Here is a 17,072-nt window from a genome sequence, read left to right on the forward strand (position 1 = left end):
GACTTGTGAGACGACGATACTGATATAGAGAAAAAACACAATCTCATACACTGCAATTTGAATCTGCAAGACTTTAATCTTTATTTCAACATGTAATGAAAGCAAAATAGACAAAAATTTGAGTAACAGTGAATGGATCTGTTCAGCATCATCTTGCCAGCTCTCATGGAATTTGAACCAAAGGAAACTATAAGTACGGAACTCAGATTCCGTTTGGTGGGAGAGTCACAGGCATTGGGTTTTTTTTTCGTTATTGTCAGAAAAAAGAAGAGAAGTATTAAGCATGAAAGAGCCGAATCATTCCCTTAAGCTGCTGACTCCTTGGAGATCTTCTCTGCCTTTGCAACCACCTCGTCGATGCCACCAACCATGTAAAACGATTGTTCAGGAAGATCATCGTACTTACCGTCGAGTAGACCCTGCAACAATTTACAGTTCATATAAGCTCACATGCCATGAACAATCATGGAGCAAGGAAGGAAGTCGTCATCTGAACTAGAGAATCAATGAAGAATATATTACCTGGAAACTGTTGATGTTTTCCTTAAGATCGACGTATTTTCCAGGGGCACCAGTGAAGATCTCAGCAACGTGGAAAGGCTGACTCAAGAATCTCTGGATCTTACGGGCACGGGCAACAGTCAGCTTGTCATCTTCACTTAGCTCATCCATTCCCAAAATGGCAATAATATCTTGTAAATTCTTGTAGTTCTGTAGCACCTTCTGCACACCACGAGCTGTGTTGTAGTGCTCCTCACCCAAAATGTGAGGTGAGAGCATACGGGATGTTGAATCCAAAGGATCCACAGCAGGATAGATACCAAGCTCAGAAATCTTCACATGAGAAAAATAATAGTACAAGTATATCAGCTTTACGAGCACATCACAGAAATATACTGAAAAGAAACATCAAAAAGAGACAACTTCACACCTGTCTTGAAAGCACAGTTGTGGCGTCCAAGTGAGCAAAAGTTGTGGCAGGAGCAGGATCGGTCAAATCATCAGCAGGGACATAGATAGCTTGGACTGAGGTGATAGACCCTTTCTTGGTGGTTGTGATTCGCTCTTGAAGAGCTCCAAGATCAGAAGCCAGAGTTGGCTGGTAACCCACAGCAGACGGGATACGTCCGAGCAAAGCAGACACTTCAGAGTTGGCCTATACAAGAGAGTATACCGAGTTAAATATACATTCTTTCATGCATATCTGGCACGTAGGTGTTGAGAATAGACACAGCAAATAACAAGGCTTACCTGAGTGAAACGGAAAATGTTGTCGATGAAAAGCAACACATCTTGGCCTTCGGCATCACGGAAATACTCAGCAACAGTCAAACCAGTAAGTCCAACACGGGCACGAGCACCCGGGGGCTCATTCATTTGTCCATACACAAGAGCACATTTGCTTTCAGACTGTTAAGACAGGAAAACAGAGAGAACTAAGCAACAAAATCAAAAGCCATTTGCACGAAAACTAAAGGTGAAGCTTAATCCAAATCAGATGAAAACCTGCTTCTCGCCTAGCTTGATGACACCACTCTCAATCATTTCTCTGTACAAGTCATTGCCCTCACGGGTTCGTTCTCCCACACCAGCAAACACAGAGAAACCACCTGTTCATAAAAAGACGCACCAATTAATAAATAGAAACGGAGACTAATACGATCAGTACTACTTGTGCTAAACAGACCATGAGCTTTGGCGACATTGTTGATCAGCTCCATAATCAGCACAGTTTTTCCTACACCAGCACCGCCAAAAAGACCAATCTTTCCTCCTCTTTGGTAAGGAGCAAGAAGATCAACAACCTGGAATGAAAAAAAACAGAAATCAACAACTCAAAAATTAAAAGACAACACAAGTGACCCGTGGGAATAGCACGGAGCTATTGTCCAGAATCTACCTTAATACCAGTGGCCAGAATCTCTTGTCCAGTGGCTAGATCAACCAAAGCTGGAGCATCTCTGTGAATAGGTAGGTAATGGTCGGTTTCTGAGCAACAACAGTAAGAACATATAGTCAAGACAGGGTTGCAGAAAGTGAGACATTGATTAAGTGTGAGGCTAAGACTGCTTACTAATTTCGCCTCTCTCGTCAATGGGTTCTCCAAGAACATTCATGATACGTCCAAGAGTAGCTCTTCCAACAGGGACCTTAAAAGTGAAAACAAGCCAAAAGTCACATTTTTGTTATTGCAACGTACGCAGACTAACGATATCAGCTATACATTGTGTTACTCTGAAATGAATAACCTTTTGAAGAAAAAAGTATAAAGTCAACGTTGAGGATAAGGAAACACGAACAAAGACTAGGAAAAATCCAATCAACAAATTCACAGATCTGAACCTAACAATGCCTGATTATACAGATCAGTGACTCAAGTAGAAGGATCTATGGAGAGAAGCCACTTACAGTGATTGGAGCGCCAGTGTTGAGAACCTTCCTTCCACGGACGAGACCCTCAGTACCATCCATAGCAATGGTCCTAACAACATTTTGACCCAAATGATGAGAAACCTCAAGGACCAGCCTCGTTGGGTGATCCTGAACCTCGAGAGAAGTCATGATCGGAGGCAATCCTTCCTGATCTTCGAATCTAACATCGACAATAGCACCAATGACCTGGCAAACACGCCCGATCGCACCTTTACCACCATAATCATAGGTCTTCTTGCCCTCATCCTTAGCAGGAGCAGACGATGGCGCAGCTGAGCTTGCCGGTGAAGCGGTCGCGTACTCAGCGACGCGGCCGAGAAGGTAACTACATGGAGCGGCGTGACGCGCGGGTGAAGGAGACGGAAGCCTGGGGTTACGGTTGCCTAATTTGGCAGCAGATCTACCGGAAGATGAACGGAGAAGCGATGATAAGACTCTCCGAGACGCCATGAGTGGGGAGTTGTGTGAAAGGAGAGGGACAGAAGAAATGCTAGGGTAACAACAACATATGCTGATTGCCGAATCTACAGCTCCCACTCACTCTGTTTGATGGGCTTATAGTTAATGGGCTTTTTTGGGCCTCTTTACCTAACCAAAAAGATGACTTCTTAGCCCATGGGGATCCATAATATCAACAAAGTTGGGAGATCAAAGCTTGATTCGAGATCATGCTTAAGCATATAGTTTTGGTAATTAAAATGTTGGGATATTAACAATATAATTTCATCCACCTCATAGAGCTTACATATGTGTATTATTGTGTTTGTTGTCCGACATTTACAAATTTTATTACCATGGTTGGGTATTTTTATTTAAGAGAAAGAAGATCAACGATTTGATTATTTCCTACCAATCAACGGCCCCGTAAGGAAAAGAATCAGACAAATGACACGTGTCACAGTCAGAACAAAACACGTTCTACAGAAGAAGTGGTCTTACGTTAGTGAAATCAGGAGAGCTAAGTTTTAAAGAGAGGGAGAAGAGAGAAAGAGAACATATTCATTTTGTTAACCCTAGCGAGAGGAGCCTCTTTCTCTCTTTAATCTCTCTCGCTTAACAGTCATGGCGAGTCGGCGAATCTTATCATCGCTTCTCCGTTCATCTTCCGGTAGATCTACTTCGAAATCCTCCTTAATCGGTAGCCGAAACCCAAGGCTTTCATCATCACCAGGTCCAGCGCATCGAGCTGCTCCATGTGGGACACTCCTTGGACGAGTCGCTGAGTATTCTACTTCTTCTCCGGCTAATTCGGCTGCGACGTCGTCTGGTCCAGCTAAGGATGAGGCGAAGAAGACTTATGATTACGGTGGCAAAGGTGCGATCGGGCGTGTGTGTCAGGTTATTGGTGCCATTGTTGATGTTAGATTCGAAGATCAGGAAGGATTGCCTCCGATCATGACTTCTCTCGAGGTTCAGGATCATCCTACAAGGTTGGTTCTTGAGGTGTCTCATCATTTGGGTCAAAATGTCGTTAGGACCATTGCTATGGATGGTACTGAGGGTCTTGTCCGTGGAAGGAAGGTTCTCAATACTGGCGCTCCAATCACTGTAAGTGGTTTCATTGTCTTATGAGTTTTCTGTTACAAGTCTCGTAGATCTAGGATCAGGACTCAAGTTGGGACATTTTTGCCATTCGATACCTTGGTCTAGATCTGAGGATCTGTTTATGGCAACTCAATTCGTTTTGTTTCGCTAAGTTCTGGTTTGTATGTTATATCGTTGACTTTGTCCAAAGCTCTGTCTTTCTGAAGGAATCATGTCTTATGATGTGGTGGATTTATCTGTATATTCAGGTTCCTGTTGGAAGGGCTACCCTTGGACGTATCATGAACGTTCTTGGAGAACCCATTGACGAGAGAGGCGAAATTAGTAAGAACTTTAAGCCATACTGCAACAATTTCTTACGTTCTATGGGCCTCTGATGACAGTTGATTCTAACTGCTTGTGGCTTTTGAATGATCTAACAGAGACCGAACATTACTTACCGATTCACAGAGACGCTCCAGCTTTGGTTGATTTGGCCACTGGTCAAGAGATTCTGGCTACTGGTATTAAGGTAGATCCTGTTACTACCTCCACGCTGTTTCTACAGGTCACATTTGTTGCCTTTTGTGTTCTGAGCAGACGTTTGTTGCTTTTTCTTTTTTTATCAGGTTGTTGATCTTCTTGCTCCTTACCAAAGAGGAGGAAAGATTGGACTTTTTGGCGGTGCTGGTGTTGGGAAAACAGTGCTCATTATGGAACTGATCAACAATGTCGCTAAAGCTCATGGTATGTACTCTCAATGGTATTCCAGTTGTTTAAGTAGTGTGCACATTGGTATTCCAGTAGTTTACTTACTAACTGGTTGGTATTCCAGTTGTTAACTTACTAACTGGTTCTCCTACTGGTAAATAGGTGGTTTCTCCGTGTTTGCTGGTGTGGGAGAAAGGACCCGTGAAGGAAATGACTTGTACAGAGAAATGATTGAGAGTGGTGTCATCAAGCTAGGCGAGAAGCAGGTTTTCATCTAATTTTGGATTACTCTTCACCTTTCCTTTTCCTGCAAATGGTGTTTGACTGGTTTGTGTTGTCAATTCTTTCTGTTTTCTTGTCTTAACAGTCTGAGAGTAAATGTGCCCTAGTGTATGGACAAATGAATGAGCCCCCGGGTGCCCGTGCCCGTGTTGGACTTACTGGTTTGACTGTTGCTGAGTATTTCCGTGATGCCGAAGGCCAAGATGTGTTGCTTTTCATTGATAACATTTTCCGTTTCACTCAGGTGAGCCTTGTTATTTGCTGTGTCTATTACTCAACACCTATATGTCCTATATGTATAAATAGAATGTATATTTAACTCGGTATACTCTCTTGTGTAGGCCAATTCTGAAGTGTCTGCTTTGCTCGGTCGTATCCCGTCTGCTGTGGGTTACCAGCCAACTCTTGCTTCTGATCTTGGTGCTCTTCAAGAGCGAATCACAACCACCAAGAAAGGTTCAATTACTTCAGTCCAAGCCATCTATGTCCCTGCTGATGATTTGACAGATCCTGCTCCAGCCACAACTTTTGCTCACTTGGACGCCACAACTGTGCTATCAAGACAGGTGTGAATTTTCTCCTTCTCACGCTTCTTTTCAGTATAGTTCTGCATCCCATGTAATGCTTCCTATAGCTGTCGTATTTATACTTTTTCTCTCCCATGTGAAGATTTCTGAGCTTGGTATCTACCCTGCTGTGGATCCTTTGGATTCAACGTCCCGTATGCTCTCGCCTCACATTTTGGGTGAGGAGCACTACAACACAGCTCGTGGTGTGCAGAAAGTGCTACAGAACTACAAGAATTTACAAGATATTATTGCCATTTTGGGAATGGATGAGCTAAGTGAAGATGACAAGCTGACAGTTGCCCGTGCCCGTAAGATCCAGAGATTCTTGAGTCAGCCTTTCCATGTTGCTGAGATCTTCACTGGTGCCCCTGGAAAATACGTGGACCTTAAAGAAAACATCAACAGTTTCCAGGTATGAAACACAACAATTTTTTGATATAATCTTATGGTTATCACATTTGTTCTGAGTTCCTAAAAGCTTTCAATGCTCCCTTAACATCTCTGTGTGGATTTGAAGTAGAGTTACACAGCTGGTTTTTAGTATAGAAGAATTCCTTTGTGTCTAGATGGAGGAGATATACTCTACCATAGATAGATTTGCTGTTACCAAATGGAATATGGTCCAGTGACTGACCCAAAACATGTATTGGGGATAATTTGTTACAGGGTTTGCTGGATGGTAAGTACGATGATCTTCCCGAACAATCGTTTTACATGGTTGGAGGTATCGATGAGGTTGTTGCAAAGGCAGAGAAGATCTCGAAAGAGTCAGCAGCATAGAAGCTGAAAGAGTCAGCAGCATACGCCTAATACTTCTCTATTTCTTTTGACAATAACGAAAATGAAAAAGAAAAAGAAAAAACAAATGCCTGTGAGTCCCTCCCACCAAACGGAAATTGAGTTCCGTATTTATAGTTTCTTTTGGTTCGAATTCCTTGAGAGAGCTACGAGATGTACTGAACATATCCTCCCTCAATTCGCTTGTACTCATATTTTTGATTGCATCCTTGACTTGTTGAAATAAAGGTTAAGTCAGTCTTGCAGATTATGATTTCTTGATCGAGTATGCTTTAAAAGACGAGCTTGATATAATCTATGCCAAAAAATTACGAGCAATATAGCATCCCATTTTCTTAGAAAGTATAACGACATTGAAATATTGCATCTACTACAACAGAAGCTCAAGGTCGAGACATCTACCTCATGACTAAGCAGTAAGCACATTCGAAGGAAAAAAAAAATCCGCTTAGAGAATTGAGAATTTGAGATTAGCAACGATCGTTTCACCAAAAGAAAAAAATAGGTTTTAGGCAAACTTTGACCTACTAAGGAAAAAAAGCTCACTATGGATCCAAAGGTCAATTATCTTCTTTAACCTTTCGTTTTTGTTTTTGTTTTTGCAAATATGTATAAACCCAAATAAATAAGCCCATTATTTAAAGCCCACGAAACGTTGAATCAGGTGCTGTATTTACCCTAGCTAGCATTTCCTCTTCCACACACACATCACAACTCCACTCATGGCGTCTCGGAGAGTTTTATCATCCCTCCTCCGTTCATCTTCCGGTAGATCTGCTGCCAAATTAGGCAACCGTAACCCCAGGCTTCCGTCTCCTTCACCCGCTCGTCACGCCGCTCCATGTAGTTACCTCCTCGGCCGTGTCGCTGAGTACGCGACCGCTTCACCGGCAAGCTCAGCTGCGCCATCGTCTGCTCCTGCTAAGGAGGAGGGAAAGAAGACCTATGACTACGGTGGTAAAGGTGCGATCGGGCGTGTTTGCCAGGTCATTGGTGCCATTGTCGATGTTAGATTCGAAGATCAGGAAGGATTGCCTCCGATCATGACGTCTCTCGAGGTTCAAGATCACCCCACGAGGCTGGTCCTTGAGGTCTCTCATCATTTGGGTCAAAATGTCGTTAGGACTATTGCTATGGATGGTACTGAGGGTCTCGTCCGTGGAAGGAAGGTTCTCAACACTGGCGCTCCAATCACTGTAAGTCGTTTCTCTCAATAGATCCTTCTACTTGAGTCACTGATCTGTAAAATCAGGCATTGTTAGGTCTAGATCTGTGAATTCTTTGATTGGATTTTGCCTAGTCCCGCCGGTCTTTGTTCGTGTTCTCCTTGTCCTCAGCATTGACTTTTTCAAAATTACATTTTTATTTTCTTCAAAGTCATTCATTTCAAAGGAACACTATGTCCAGATGATGATTTCGTGAATTTGGATTTTTGTTGATGCTGCCTTTAACTAAGTTGCAATAACAAAAATATGACTTTTGGCTTGTTTTCACTTTTAAGGTTCCTGTTGGAAGGGCTACTCTTGGACGTATCATGAATGTTCTTGGGGAACCCATTGACGAGAGAGGCGAAATTAGTAAGAAGTCTTAAGCCACACACTTGATCAATGTTTCACTTTCTGCAAACCTGTCGTGACAATTTGTTCTTACTTTAACTCAGAGACCGACCATTACCTACCTATTCACAGAGATGCTCCAGCTTTGGTTGATCTAGCCACTGGGCAAGAGATTCTGGCCACTGGTATTAAGGTAGATTCTTGACCCTAGCTCTGCGCTCTTCCCACAGGTCACATGTGTTGTCTTTTAATTTTTGAGTTGTTGATCTCCGTTCTTTTTCTTTCTAGGTTGTTGATCTTCTTGCTCCTTACCAAAGAGGAGGAAAGATTGGTCTTTTTGGCGGTGCTGGTGTTGGAAAAACTGTGCTGATTATGGAACTGATCAACAATGTTGCCAAAGCTCATGGTCTGTTTAGCACAAGTAGTTCTGATCGAATTAGTCTCTATTTCTATTTATTAATCGGTGCGTCTTCTTATGAACAGGTGGTTTCTCTGTGTTTGCTGGTGTGGGAGAACGAACCCGTGAGGGCAATGACTTGTACAGAGAAATGATTGAGAGTGGTGTCATCAAGCTAGGCGAGAAGCAGGTTTTCGTCTTGGATTAAGCTTCACGTTTATTTTTCGTGCAAATGGCTTTGATTTTGTTGCTTACTTCTCTCTGTTTTCCTGTCTTAATAGTCTGAGAGCAAATGTGCTCTTGTGTATGGACAAATGAATGAGCCCCCGGGTGCTCGTGCCCGTGTTGGACTTACTGGTTTGACTGTTGCTGAGTATTTCCGTGATGCCGAAGGCCAAGACGTGTTGCTTTTCATTGACAACATTTTCCGTTTCACTCAGGTGAGCCTTATTATTTGCTGTGTCTATTACTCAACACCTACGTGCCAGATATGCATGTAAGAATGTATATTCAACCTTGGCATACTCTCTTGTATAGGCCAACTCTGAAGTGTCTGCTTTGCTCGGACGTATCCCGTCTGCTGTGGGTTACCAGCCAACTCTGGCTTCTGATCTTGGTGCTCTTCAAGAGCGAATCACAACCACCAAGAAAGGGTCTATCACCTCAGTCCAAGCTATCTATGTCCCTGCTGATGATTTGACAGATCCTGCTCCTGCCACAACTTTTGCTCACTTGGACGCCACAACTGTGCTGTCAAGACAGGTTTGAAGTTGTCTCATTTTGATGTTTCTTTTCAGTATATTTCTGTGATGTGCTCATAAAGCTGATATACTTGTACTATTATTTTTCTCATGTGAAGATTTCTGAGCTTGGTATCTATCCTGCTGTGGATCCTTTGGATTCAACATCCCGTATGCTCTCGCCTCACATTTTGGGTGAGGAGCACTACAACACAGCTCGTGGTGTGCAGAAGGTGCTACAGAACTACAAGAATTTACAAGATATTATTGCCATTTTGGGAATGGATGAGCTAAGTGAAGATGACAAGCTGACTGTTGCCCGTGCCCGTAAGATCCAGAGATTCTTGAGTCAGCCTTTCCACGTTGCTGAGATCTTCACTGGTGCCCCTGGAAAATACGTCGACCTTAAGGAAAACATCAACAGTTTCCAGGTATATATATACATTGATTCTCTAGCTCAAATGACGACTTCCTTCCTTGCTCCATGATTGTTCATTACATGTGAGCTTATATGAACTGTAAATCGTTGCAGGGTCTACTCGACGGTAAGTACGATGATCTTCCTGAACAATCATTTTACATGGTTGGTGGCATCGACGAGGTGGTTGCAAAGGCAGAGAAGATCTCCAAGGAATCAGCAGCTTAAGGGATTGATTCATCTCCTTCATGTGCTTAATACTTCTTCTTTTGTTGACAATAACGAAAAAAAAAAACAAGATCAATGCTTCAGGCTGTTCTGCTGATGCATTGTGATCATTGTGAGTGTGAGAGATAGTACGGAGAAAACAAATTCATTTGTTGGAGTTTTTGACTTGGAATAAAGGAGACAAAAGTGTTTATGTTTTCATTCTCTCCACATTTTGTATTCAAGTTTTCGTATGAAGGAACGTGTTTTTACAGGATACAATGTTTTGCTGTTCAAAGACTCATTTGACAAGAAATTATAGAAAACCAGTGTTGCACTTTATTTTTATCCGTCTCTTCTTCTCCTGTGTATATTATATACTGCCTTTTATGCTTACAAGGTCAGAACCACAAGGTTCTCTCTATAGAGTTGATTCAGATGTACAATCTCCTCACCCAAGTATAAGAGTTTAAGAAAGAATAAATAAACAAAACATATGTATACGAATTGACAACGAGCCCGTGGAGTCCTCAAAAATGTTCTAGAACTGCTGCAGTATGATTGAAGCCACAAGATATATGCACTGCTCTTACATTCTTTCCCAAGTCCACCATTGCTGGTCTAGCGTAGTCTACATCACTACCATGGCCCTACATATTTTACATACCATATTATTTATTCTCTCTGATGCCAAATTTCTTGGGAGAGTAAATGAAATTATATCACATTCACAGAAGTTAATCTGTCAGGAACTGATCAATAATAACGAAAAATGAAACAAACCAGTTGTCCACCAGAGGAATGTCCGTCAACAGAGAATGTGCCGTGAGAACCTCCCCAGCCCCAGGTAAACACATTGTTATCTGCAAACAAGTTTCAGAATTTGGGTTGAGTTTCAGAATTTGTGTTGAATAACTTGCACAATGTTAAGAAAAGAAGGGATGTTTTCTATAAAAATATGCTACCTGAAATAGCTGCAGTGTGCTTCCAGCCGCAAGATACCTGAGATACGGTAGACTCCAAGAAAGGACCTTCCACTCTCACAGGGGAGTGTGAGACATATGTTGAACTGAAAAATCCAAAATAAAATGAGTATAGCCGTATAGGTGCAAGAACCTTGATTTCAGACCTTCTAAGGAAAAATCCTAAATTTTCGGATTATGACTTACTCTGTGCCAAGGCACCCATTTTCGTTTGAGCCCCAGGTGTAAAGTTCCCCACCTCCTTATAAAAACGAAGGAAATAAACAAAGGATGAGTTGCTATCGACCACCTTACAAGGACAATATGTTCATATATTTCACAAAAACTAAAAACCAGTTTTGGGCCTCTATAAAGAACAACGAAAAGAAATTTAAGCAGGACAGGCATGTGCTGTATACACAAACGACTCAAAAGCAACCTGTTCATCGAAAAAGCATTATATAATTAGAGAGTATTACTTGTAACAACACATGTGTGGTAGCCACCACATGCAACTTCATCTGCATATGGCACTTCACTAATAATCGAGGGTATTGTGGCATTTCTTACTCCTCCGAAGCCCTGTATTTTCCAATCAGATAGCTTTACATAACTATATATGACCATTGGAATCAAAGAAAAAGACATTTTCTTACCATCTTATTTATAGATCTCTCTCCGAACATGAAAGCAGAGCCATTATCTGCATTATGAGCAAATAAACCTCATAAAATCGGTACATGGCACAACATGCATAATTTTAAGAATGTAAATCAATACCATCAGTGCATGCTGACTGCAGCAGACCAGCAGCAACGTTCTTAACCTAGTGCTCGACAGAAAGAAAGAACAGAAAAACATAAGCATAAACGTCTAAAGAGTAAAACCACCACTAGGTAACTAGAAACTATTCACCGGTAGAGTACCTTGATCCCCTCAAGTTCCTTGATAAGCCTTGGAGTAAATTCACTGCAATCAGGGGCATACTTTACAGCACAAAAAGGGAAAAAAATTGCGAATAAAAATGCATGAGAAAGAGACAAAGCTATATTGGAATTAAGTAAAACAGACCAACCTGTTACTTCTTAAGATGCCGAAAAGACTGGACTGATGACCGTGGCCAAGTCTTCCAGAGCCCCCTCCTCCCCAGCTCAGGACTTCACCTCCATCTGTTCAAGGAAAAGATACCTTTAACTTTCTCCGAGTACTTAAAAAAAAAAAAGGTGCTACTTCTGTATCCAGCTAAGAATCTAGGATTGAAACCAGTAACAGCAACAGAATGCTCTGAACCCAAAGCCACAGTTTGTATGGTGATTCCATCCAGAGCTTGTACTTTAGTTGGTACGCGTACAACTCTTGCAGCCTCTTCATAAGAAAAAAGAAGAACGAAAACGAACATGTAAAGAGAGCAAACAACTAATGAATCTAGGACATAAATAACAGTGCATAAATCATTGAGTGTAATAGGTGTTTACTTTTTCCCAGTCCAAGCTGTCCACTTGAATTCTTTCCCCACATGTAGAGTTCACCATCAACTATGGAAAACGAGAGAGTAAAATATGTGACCAACTACGAATACTATATCAAGAATTGATGTTACAGGTTCAGGACATGGCAATGTAGTGAATAATATTGTGCTTGTTTACCTGTTATAGCAGCGGAATGATAATAGCCAGCCGAGATGTGCAGAATATCTTTTTCTAGTCCAGAAACTTCAAGCGGCTCCTACAGCAACAATAATCAAATTATTTGAGGTACAACTGAAGATAAACAGAGAAGCACAGGAAAAAAAAAAAAAGCTTGCACCCCTATAGTCTTTTGACCAACCTACCAATTAATAACATACCATAGCATGGCTTTGAACATCTGATACGCCAAGTTGACCACAGTCATTAAGACCCGTTGCAAAGACTCTCCTCGTTTCTGTCACATGTATAGGAGTGTGTATGTAAGCTAACAATCAGAAATTGCTAAAATTCTTCAAAACCCCAACTCAACAACAACACGCCCAATCAAACAAAGGCAAGAAATGCTATCCAAAAAGTTCACTCTAGTACTACTTATCTACAGCTACATCCAACAAAACCATAGCTGCTCTCAATGCTGTTATACCAAAAATGACTCAATCACAGCAAGTCAGTGTTCTCAGCTCAATAGTCAAACACAATTCTTCTCCCTCTTAAGATTACACTCACATACCAAAGCACATAGCAACCTCTCACGATTTCAAAGTTCAGCCAAATAGATTAAAAAAATTCATAGAAAGCAAGTCGGGGAGATGAAGGAATCACCGGTGAGAAACAGAGTGTGAGCTCCACCGCAAGCGACAGCTCTGATGCTATGATCACTCAAAGCAGAGCAAACGGCAGGTGTCCACTGAGAATCCAAGTTTCCGAGCCCTAATCTACCGTAATCCCCGCTTCCCCACATCGCCGCAAATCGTTTCCCGCTCTCGTTCGATAACCATCTTCTACCACAGGAGAAACCAATCGAACCCACCAATTTCGAATCTTTCAAAAACCCACTCGGAGTATTCGATCCGTGGATCATTGACCCGGGAATTCGAACTCGCCCGAGTGCTCTAGTCAACATTTTTTCACTTGTTGAGATTTATAATCAAAAGGAAATGTGATAAAAAAAAGGAGATGAATTTAGAATGGTTCTTCTTCTCTTTTCAATAAGAAATTGGATTTTTTCATGAAAGGATTGAACTCTGTAAAATGGAATCACATGATGATCAGCAACAAGAAGAAGAAACTGATGGATACAAAGAATGCTACGTCTTCCTCGTTTTCGAAGTCTGTAGAGTGATCAAAATGTTTTTTTTTTTTTTAGAAATCGATCCTTGCAGTCTTTTTTCTTCTGCTTTAAAATTTCTCCTTGAAGTTTTGTTTGTGCAATTTAACACCAAAATCGAAAAAGGGGGAAATTGCAAGAAGAAAAACTTTTTCTTTTGGTCAATTAAAATAAAAACAAAATTTAACTTTTATATAAACCACCTACAATACTTTGGTTTACATATATGGGATCAAGTTCTTTTTACCACTTGTGTTATTATGAGAAACAACTAAAGACAAATTTACAAAGTAAATTAAATCTAGATGATGAGGAAAAGTTTGAGTGTACGAACTTGAAACATGTTGAACTTTTTACAGCTCTTGTTTCTTACTATAAATTTCTATTTGAGGTAAACCCTATACATTACACGCTATATTATATTATTAACACAGTAACCAAAAATTTTAACCAAAGACTTTTCAAACTCAAATAATTTAATACTAAACTAATGTAAGTGAAGAGATATAAGAAAATCTTTGACGTTGTGGTCTTTGTTTTTGTTCCTCTTCTCTCTCTATATATTGACAAAACCTCGGTTTCACTTTTTGTCTCACGTATCAGTCTTTTCTCTTCTTCTTACAGGAATTGTTTCATCACATTTATCTTCAACTTTGGTCTCTTAATTTTCTTTTCGTCTTTCTTTCTTAGTATCATCACACCGTCATATTCACAGTTTCTCTGACAGTAGAGGTCTCTTTTCTCTTCTTGAATTAACGTGAGTTCTAGTGTTGTGGTGCGATGTAGGGTTGAGAGGAATGTTGTCTGGCTCGAGGTCATGAAGGAAAGGATCATTCCATTTAAATTTGAAAGAACGAACAAAGAATACACTACATGATTCTCGGACCAGGCTTCATTCCCCCTAACCTACTCATCGCTGTTTTGGCCACTTAATTTCTTCTTTCAGTTTTTGTCTTAATTAGTTTCTTATTTGATCTTATCTCGCAAGAGGTAAGTTTTGATCTTGTTATTAAATTTCATTACTTTACAAGACAAAAAAAAAAAGTATTTATCTTTTTTTTTTTTTTTTGGCATACAGAAAAAGTATTTATCTATCAACTAAAAACATTGAGAAACTGTAAAAAAAAAAAAAAAGAGATTTAAGACTGAATGATATAATTTTTCTTCATGTATTAATTACCCTTTTCGTTTTTGGGTTTATGCATGCTTTAAAAAAAAAAAATCTGTATTTTTTTTTCTCCTTCGCTTTTCACGTCACAAGTTAGACATCGACATCCAAAAGCTCTCTTTCTCTTTCTCTCTCTCTCTCTCTACGTCTCGAGTCACGAGTCACGATCTGAAACTTGGTTTCTGTAAATAATCTAAAACTCAGAAAAAAGATTGTTTCTAATTACGTGTAATTTCATTTCATACTAAAGACAACGACGAGACTTCAATTTTCTTTAAACCATCGCTGTCAAATATCTTTTATGTGCTTTTTATTGTTTGCTCGATAAAATATTCTTCTTATTTCTATGTAAACTATCCCTTTTTCTCTCAACGTTATAATATAATGTCTTACTTTGTTTTCCAGCTACATCTAAATTAAATTATTAATTATAACTTTACTATATATATATAGCCAAAGATTAAAATTACGTTTGGAACAATTGGATCTCTAATACAAGAAAAAAAAAATACTTATCTCTAGCTAAATTTTGTAAACCGAAGTTTTCAAAAATATATTCTATATCCTTTTAAACTAAACAAATGCAATAGCCGTATAAAAAAAAAAAAAAAACTAAACAAATGCAATATATATGTAGTCCTTGTACGTAAATAATTACAAATGTAATGCTGAGTTGCTGACTAATAATAAAGACAAAAAAATGTTTTATAGTTGAATTTTAAAATAGTCCTTGTACGTAAAATTTACAAAGCGATCTAGTATAGGAAAAATTTGGACGTACCGAGGTAAGGACCAAAACAATGATTTGTCATTTTCACAACAATCAATGCATATGTTCATGAAGTCGTCATGAACCACATATATAACCCAATACATCCATATATACAAAGATATAAACACACATCTATTTATAAACAAGTTACATGAAACATAGTTTTCAAATATATATATACTCATACAATTCCAGTTTTGATTGTTATTTAAAATAAAAGAACAGGACAAGTACGTAGGAGGGGATTGAGAGTGATACAAACTAAGAATAAGTGTTGTCAAAAAAAAAACTAAGAATAAGACAATAATTAATGAGATAGAAACCACGGCACTTGTCTCGAATTAACACTAAATACGAAGTGAAGAGAAACACATGATTTTGAAATTGTATATTCTAAAGAGAGAACAAAAAAAATTACATCTTGAACTTGAACTTGATCACCATATTAAGTTGTATATTGTGCAGAAAAAATATATATACCATGAATGGGTATAAGAAAATATAGATATATAACTCCAATTCAGACTTTTAAGATTTACAAATTACCATTTTCTGTTACATTTTTTGTCTATATATCAGTATACATATAGTTATACCACTAGATTTTACAATGTTTGGATCTCGTTTACCACATAGAATAGAACTAAAAAATAGTAAAGCAATTATAACTAACAAAATATAGAGAGATTAACTACTGTTGGCCTCGGAAAAGAAGGAAATTTAAGAAACAACTAAAGACAAATAAAGAAATATAGGGGGGGTGTATTCAACTTGACATTTTAAATGATTTATGTAAAAGTTACAAATCTTATGTTATTCAATCATAAAGTTTAAAAAATCTCATGAAATCCACTGTTATTGAACTGATTATTTATAAATCTACTTTAAAATCCACTGTTATTCAAAACAGTTTGTGGATTTGGATTTTAATAAGTTTTAGGGATTGTAGAGGATTTTAGACTGTCTCATGAAATCCATTGTTATTGAACTGATTATTTAAGAATCTACTTTAAAATCCACTGTTATTCAAAACAGTTTGTGGATTTGGATTTTAATTAGTTTTAGGGATTCTGGAGGATTTGAGATGATTTATTTAGTTAAAAATACAGAAATCCAAATCTCATGGTTTTATGTGAGATTTGAAAGAATTTTGCTATAAATCATATCAACTTACCTAAAATCTATCAAAATTTCAAATTTCCTAAATCCTCCAAAATCATTTTTCAATATAATGTATGTTTAATCTTTACAACTCTGGATTTCCCAGTAAATTCTATATCAGGCAACCCTCCACATACTATATTAAGAAGACCACATACCAAAATTTACTGAATTAATGTAAAAGAAGTAAATATGAAAATGTTGGTCTTGTGGTCATTTAATTTGCTCCTCTCTCTAACATATAGACTTTCGTCTCTCACATACCGCTATTTAGCTTCTTCTTCTTCATCTCTCTTCTGTCTGCTTCCATGAAGTTCTCTTTTTTTATTTGGTTTATGGTTGAGAGGAATGTTGTCTGGCTCGAGGTCATCAAGAAGATCATTAGATTAGTTCATTTTAAATGATTCTCGGACCAGGCTTCATTCCCCCCCCCCCAACCGACATATCACTTTCTTACCTTTTTTTTTTTTTTGTTTTGTCAATCTTCTTGGATAGTTCTTGTGAAATATGTAGGTTTTGTTGACTATTTGTAGGCTCTGAAGTGGAAAGCTACATTTTAATCATTTCTCTTGAAGTCT

At 39.0% G+C, this 17,072-nt stretch overlaps 4 protein-coding genes across 10 annotated transcripts; 2 read left to right on the forward strand and 2 right to left on the reverse strand.

Annotated features, from left to right (window-relative positions):
• Window positions 1–56: 56 nt before the first annotated feature.
• LOC104769089 (ATP synthase subunit beta-1, mitochondrial) lies at window positions 57–3,023 on the reverse strand. The gene is made up of 9 exons (XM_010493217.3): window positions 2,410–3,023; window positions 2,075–2,150; window positions 1,901–1,989; window positions 1,688–1,805; window positions 1,507–1,610; window positions 1,252–1,410; window positions 932–1,156; window positions 523–834; window positions 57–419 (listed from the first exon to the last, which is right to left on the reverse strand). Exons 1-9 carry the CDS (start codon window positions 2,881–2,883, stop codon window positions 306–308), a joined length of 1,671 nt encoding a protein of 556 aa, XP_010491519.1. The 5' UTR covers window positions 2,884–3,023; the 3' UTR covers window positions 57–305.
• Window positions 3,024–3,182: 159 nt separating this feature from the next.
• On the forward strand, window positions 3,183–6,567 carry LOC104769092 (ATP synthase subunit beta-3, mitochondrial). Its single transcript, XM_010493221.2, has 9 exons — window positions 3,183–3,981; window positions 4,227–4,302; window positions 4,401–4,489; window positions 4,587–4,704; window positions 4,831–4,934; window positions 5,036–5,194; window positions 5,292–5,516; window positions 5,620–5,931; window positions 6,186–6,567. The coding sequence occupies exons 1-9, from the start codon at window positions 3,496–3,498 to the stop codon at window positions 6,297–6,299; spliced, it is 1,683 nt and encodes a 560-aa protein (XP_010491523.1). The 5' UTR covers window positions 3,183–3,495; the 3' UTR covers window positions 6,300–6,567.
• A 345-nt stretch (window positions 6,568–6,912) lies between these two features.
• On the forward strand, window positions 6,913–9,857 carry LOC104708210 (ATP synthase subunit beta-1, mitochondrial). The gene is made up of 9 exons (XM_087505710.1): window positions 6,913–7,513; window positions 7,819–7,894; window positions 7,978–8,066; window positions 8,162–8,279; window positions 8,357–8,460; window positions 8,552–8,710; window positions 8,808–9,032; window positions 9,130–9,441; window positions 9,543–9,857. Exons 1-9 carry the CDS (start codon window positions 7,040–7,042, stop codon window positions 9,654–9,656), a joined length of 1,671 nt encoding a protein of 556 aa, XP_087361836.1. The 5' UTR covers window positions 6,913–7,039; the 3' UTR covers window positions 9,657–9,857.
• A 94-nt stretch (window positions 9,858–9,951) lies between these two features.
• LOC104769090 (ultraviolet-B receptor UVR8-like) lies at window positions 9,952–13,437 on the reverse strand. Of its 7 annotated transcripts, none has more exons than XR_015593329.1 (14): window positions 12,889–13,437; window positions 12,444–12,520; window positions 12,244–12,322; window positions 12,073–12,132; window positions 11,861–11,962; window positions 11,673–11,766; window positions 11,524–11,583; window positions 11,378–11,423; window positions 11,254–11,300; window positions 11,077–11,179; window positions 10,805–10,856; window positions 10,601–10,704; window positions 10,419–10,498; window positions 9,952–10,285 (listed from the first exon to the last, which is right to left on the reverse strand). XR_015593329.1 is itself a non-coding variant. In XM_010493219.3 (14 exons), exons 1-14 carry the CDS (start codon window positions 13,187–13,189, stop codon window positions 10,166–10,168), a joined length of 1,308 nt encoding a protein of 435 aa, XP_010491521.1. In that variant the 5' UTR covers window positions 13,190–13,437; the 3' UTR covers window positions 9,952–10,165. The 7 variants fall into 7 exon arrangements, 3 of the variants coding, with proteins under 3 accessions (XP_010491521.1, XP_010491520.1, XP_087361837.1); XR_015593328.1 differs by having other exon boundaries at window positions 10,805–10,859; XM_010493219.3 differs by having other exon boundaries at window positions 11,524–11,566.
• Window positions 13,438–17,072: the final 3,635 nt, after the last annotated feature.

This window comes from Camelina sativa, chromosome 20 (assembly GCF_030686135.1).
Source record: "Camelina sativa cultivar CO46 ecotype springtype chromosome 20, ASM3068613v1".
Taxonomy (NCBI): domain Eukaryota; kingdom Viridiplantae; phylum Streptophyta; class Magnoliopsida; order Brassicales; family Brassicaceae; genus Camelina; species Camelina sativa.

Coding starts and splice junctions, on each gene's coding strand:
- LOC104769089 (XM_010493217.3), bottom strand. CDS start 2,883: ATGGCGTCTCGGAGAGTCTTATCATCGCTTCTCCGTTCATCTTCCGGT. Junction 2,151..2,409: donor ACACTGGCGCTCCAATCACT/GTAAGTGGCTTC, acceptor TTCACTTTTAAG/GTCCCTGTTGGAAGAGCTAC. Junction 1,611..1,687: donor CAATGTCGCCAAAGCTCATG/GTCTGTTTAGCA, acceptor TTTTATGAACAG/GTGGTTTCTCTGTGTTTGCT.
- LOC104769092 (XM_010493221.2), top strand. CDS start 3,496: ATGGCGAGTCGGCGAATCTTATCATCGCTTCTCCGTTCATCTTCCGGT. Junction 5,517..5,619: donor CAACTGTGCTATCAAGACAG/GTGTGAATTTTC, acceptor TCCCATGTGAAG/ATTTCTGAGCTTGGTATCTA. Junction 5,932..6,185: donor AAAACATCAACAGTTTCCAG/GTATGAAACACA, acceptor AATTTGTTACAG/GGTTTGCTGGATGGTAAGTA.
- LOC104769090 (XM_010493218.3), bottom strand. CDS start 13,189: ATGTTGACTAGAGCACTCGGGCGAGTTCGAATTCCCGGGTCAATGATC. Junction 10,860..11,076: donor CCACACATGTGTTGTTACAA/GTAATACTCTCT, acceptor CGTTTTTATAAG/GAGGTGGGGAACTTTACACC. Junction 10,499..10,600: donor GCACACTGCAGCTATTTCAG/GTAGCATATTTT, acceptor ACTTGTTTGCAG/ATAACAATGTGTTTACCTGG.
- LOC104708210 (XM_087505710.1), top strand. CDS start 7,040: ATGGCGTCTCGGAGAGTTTTATCATCCCTCCTCCGTTCATCTTCCGGT. Junction 7,514..7,818: donor ACACTGGCGCTCCAATCACT/GTAAGTCGTTTC, acceptor TTCACTTTTAAG/GTTCCTGTTGGAAGGGCTAC. Junction 8,280..8,356: donor CAATGTTGCCAAAGCTCATG/GTCTGTTTAGCA, acceptor TCTTATGAACAG/GTGGTTTCTCTGTGTTTGCT.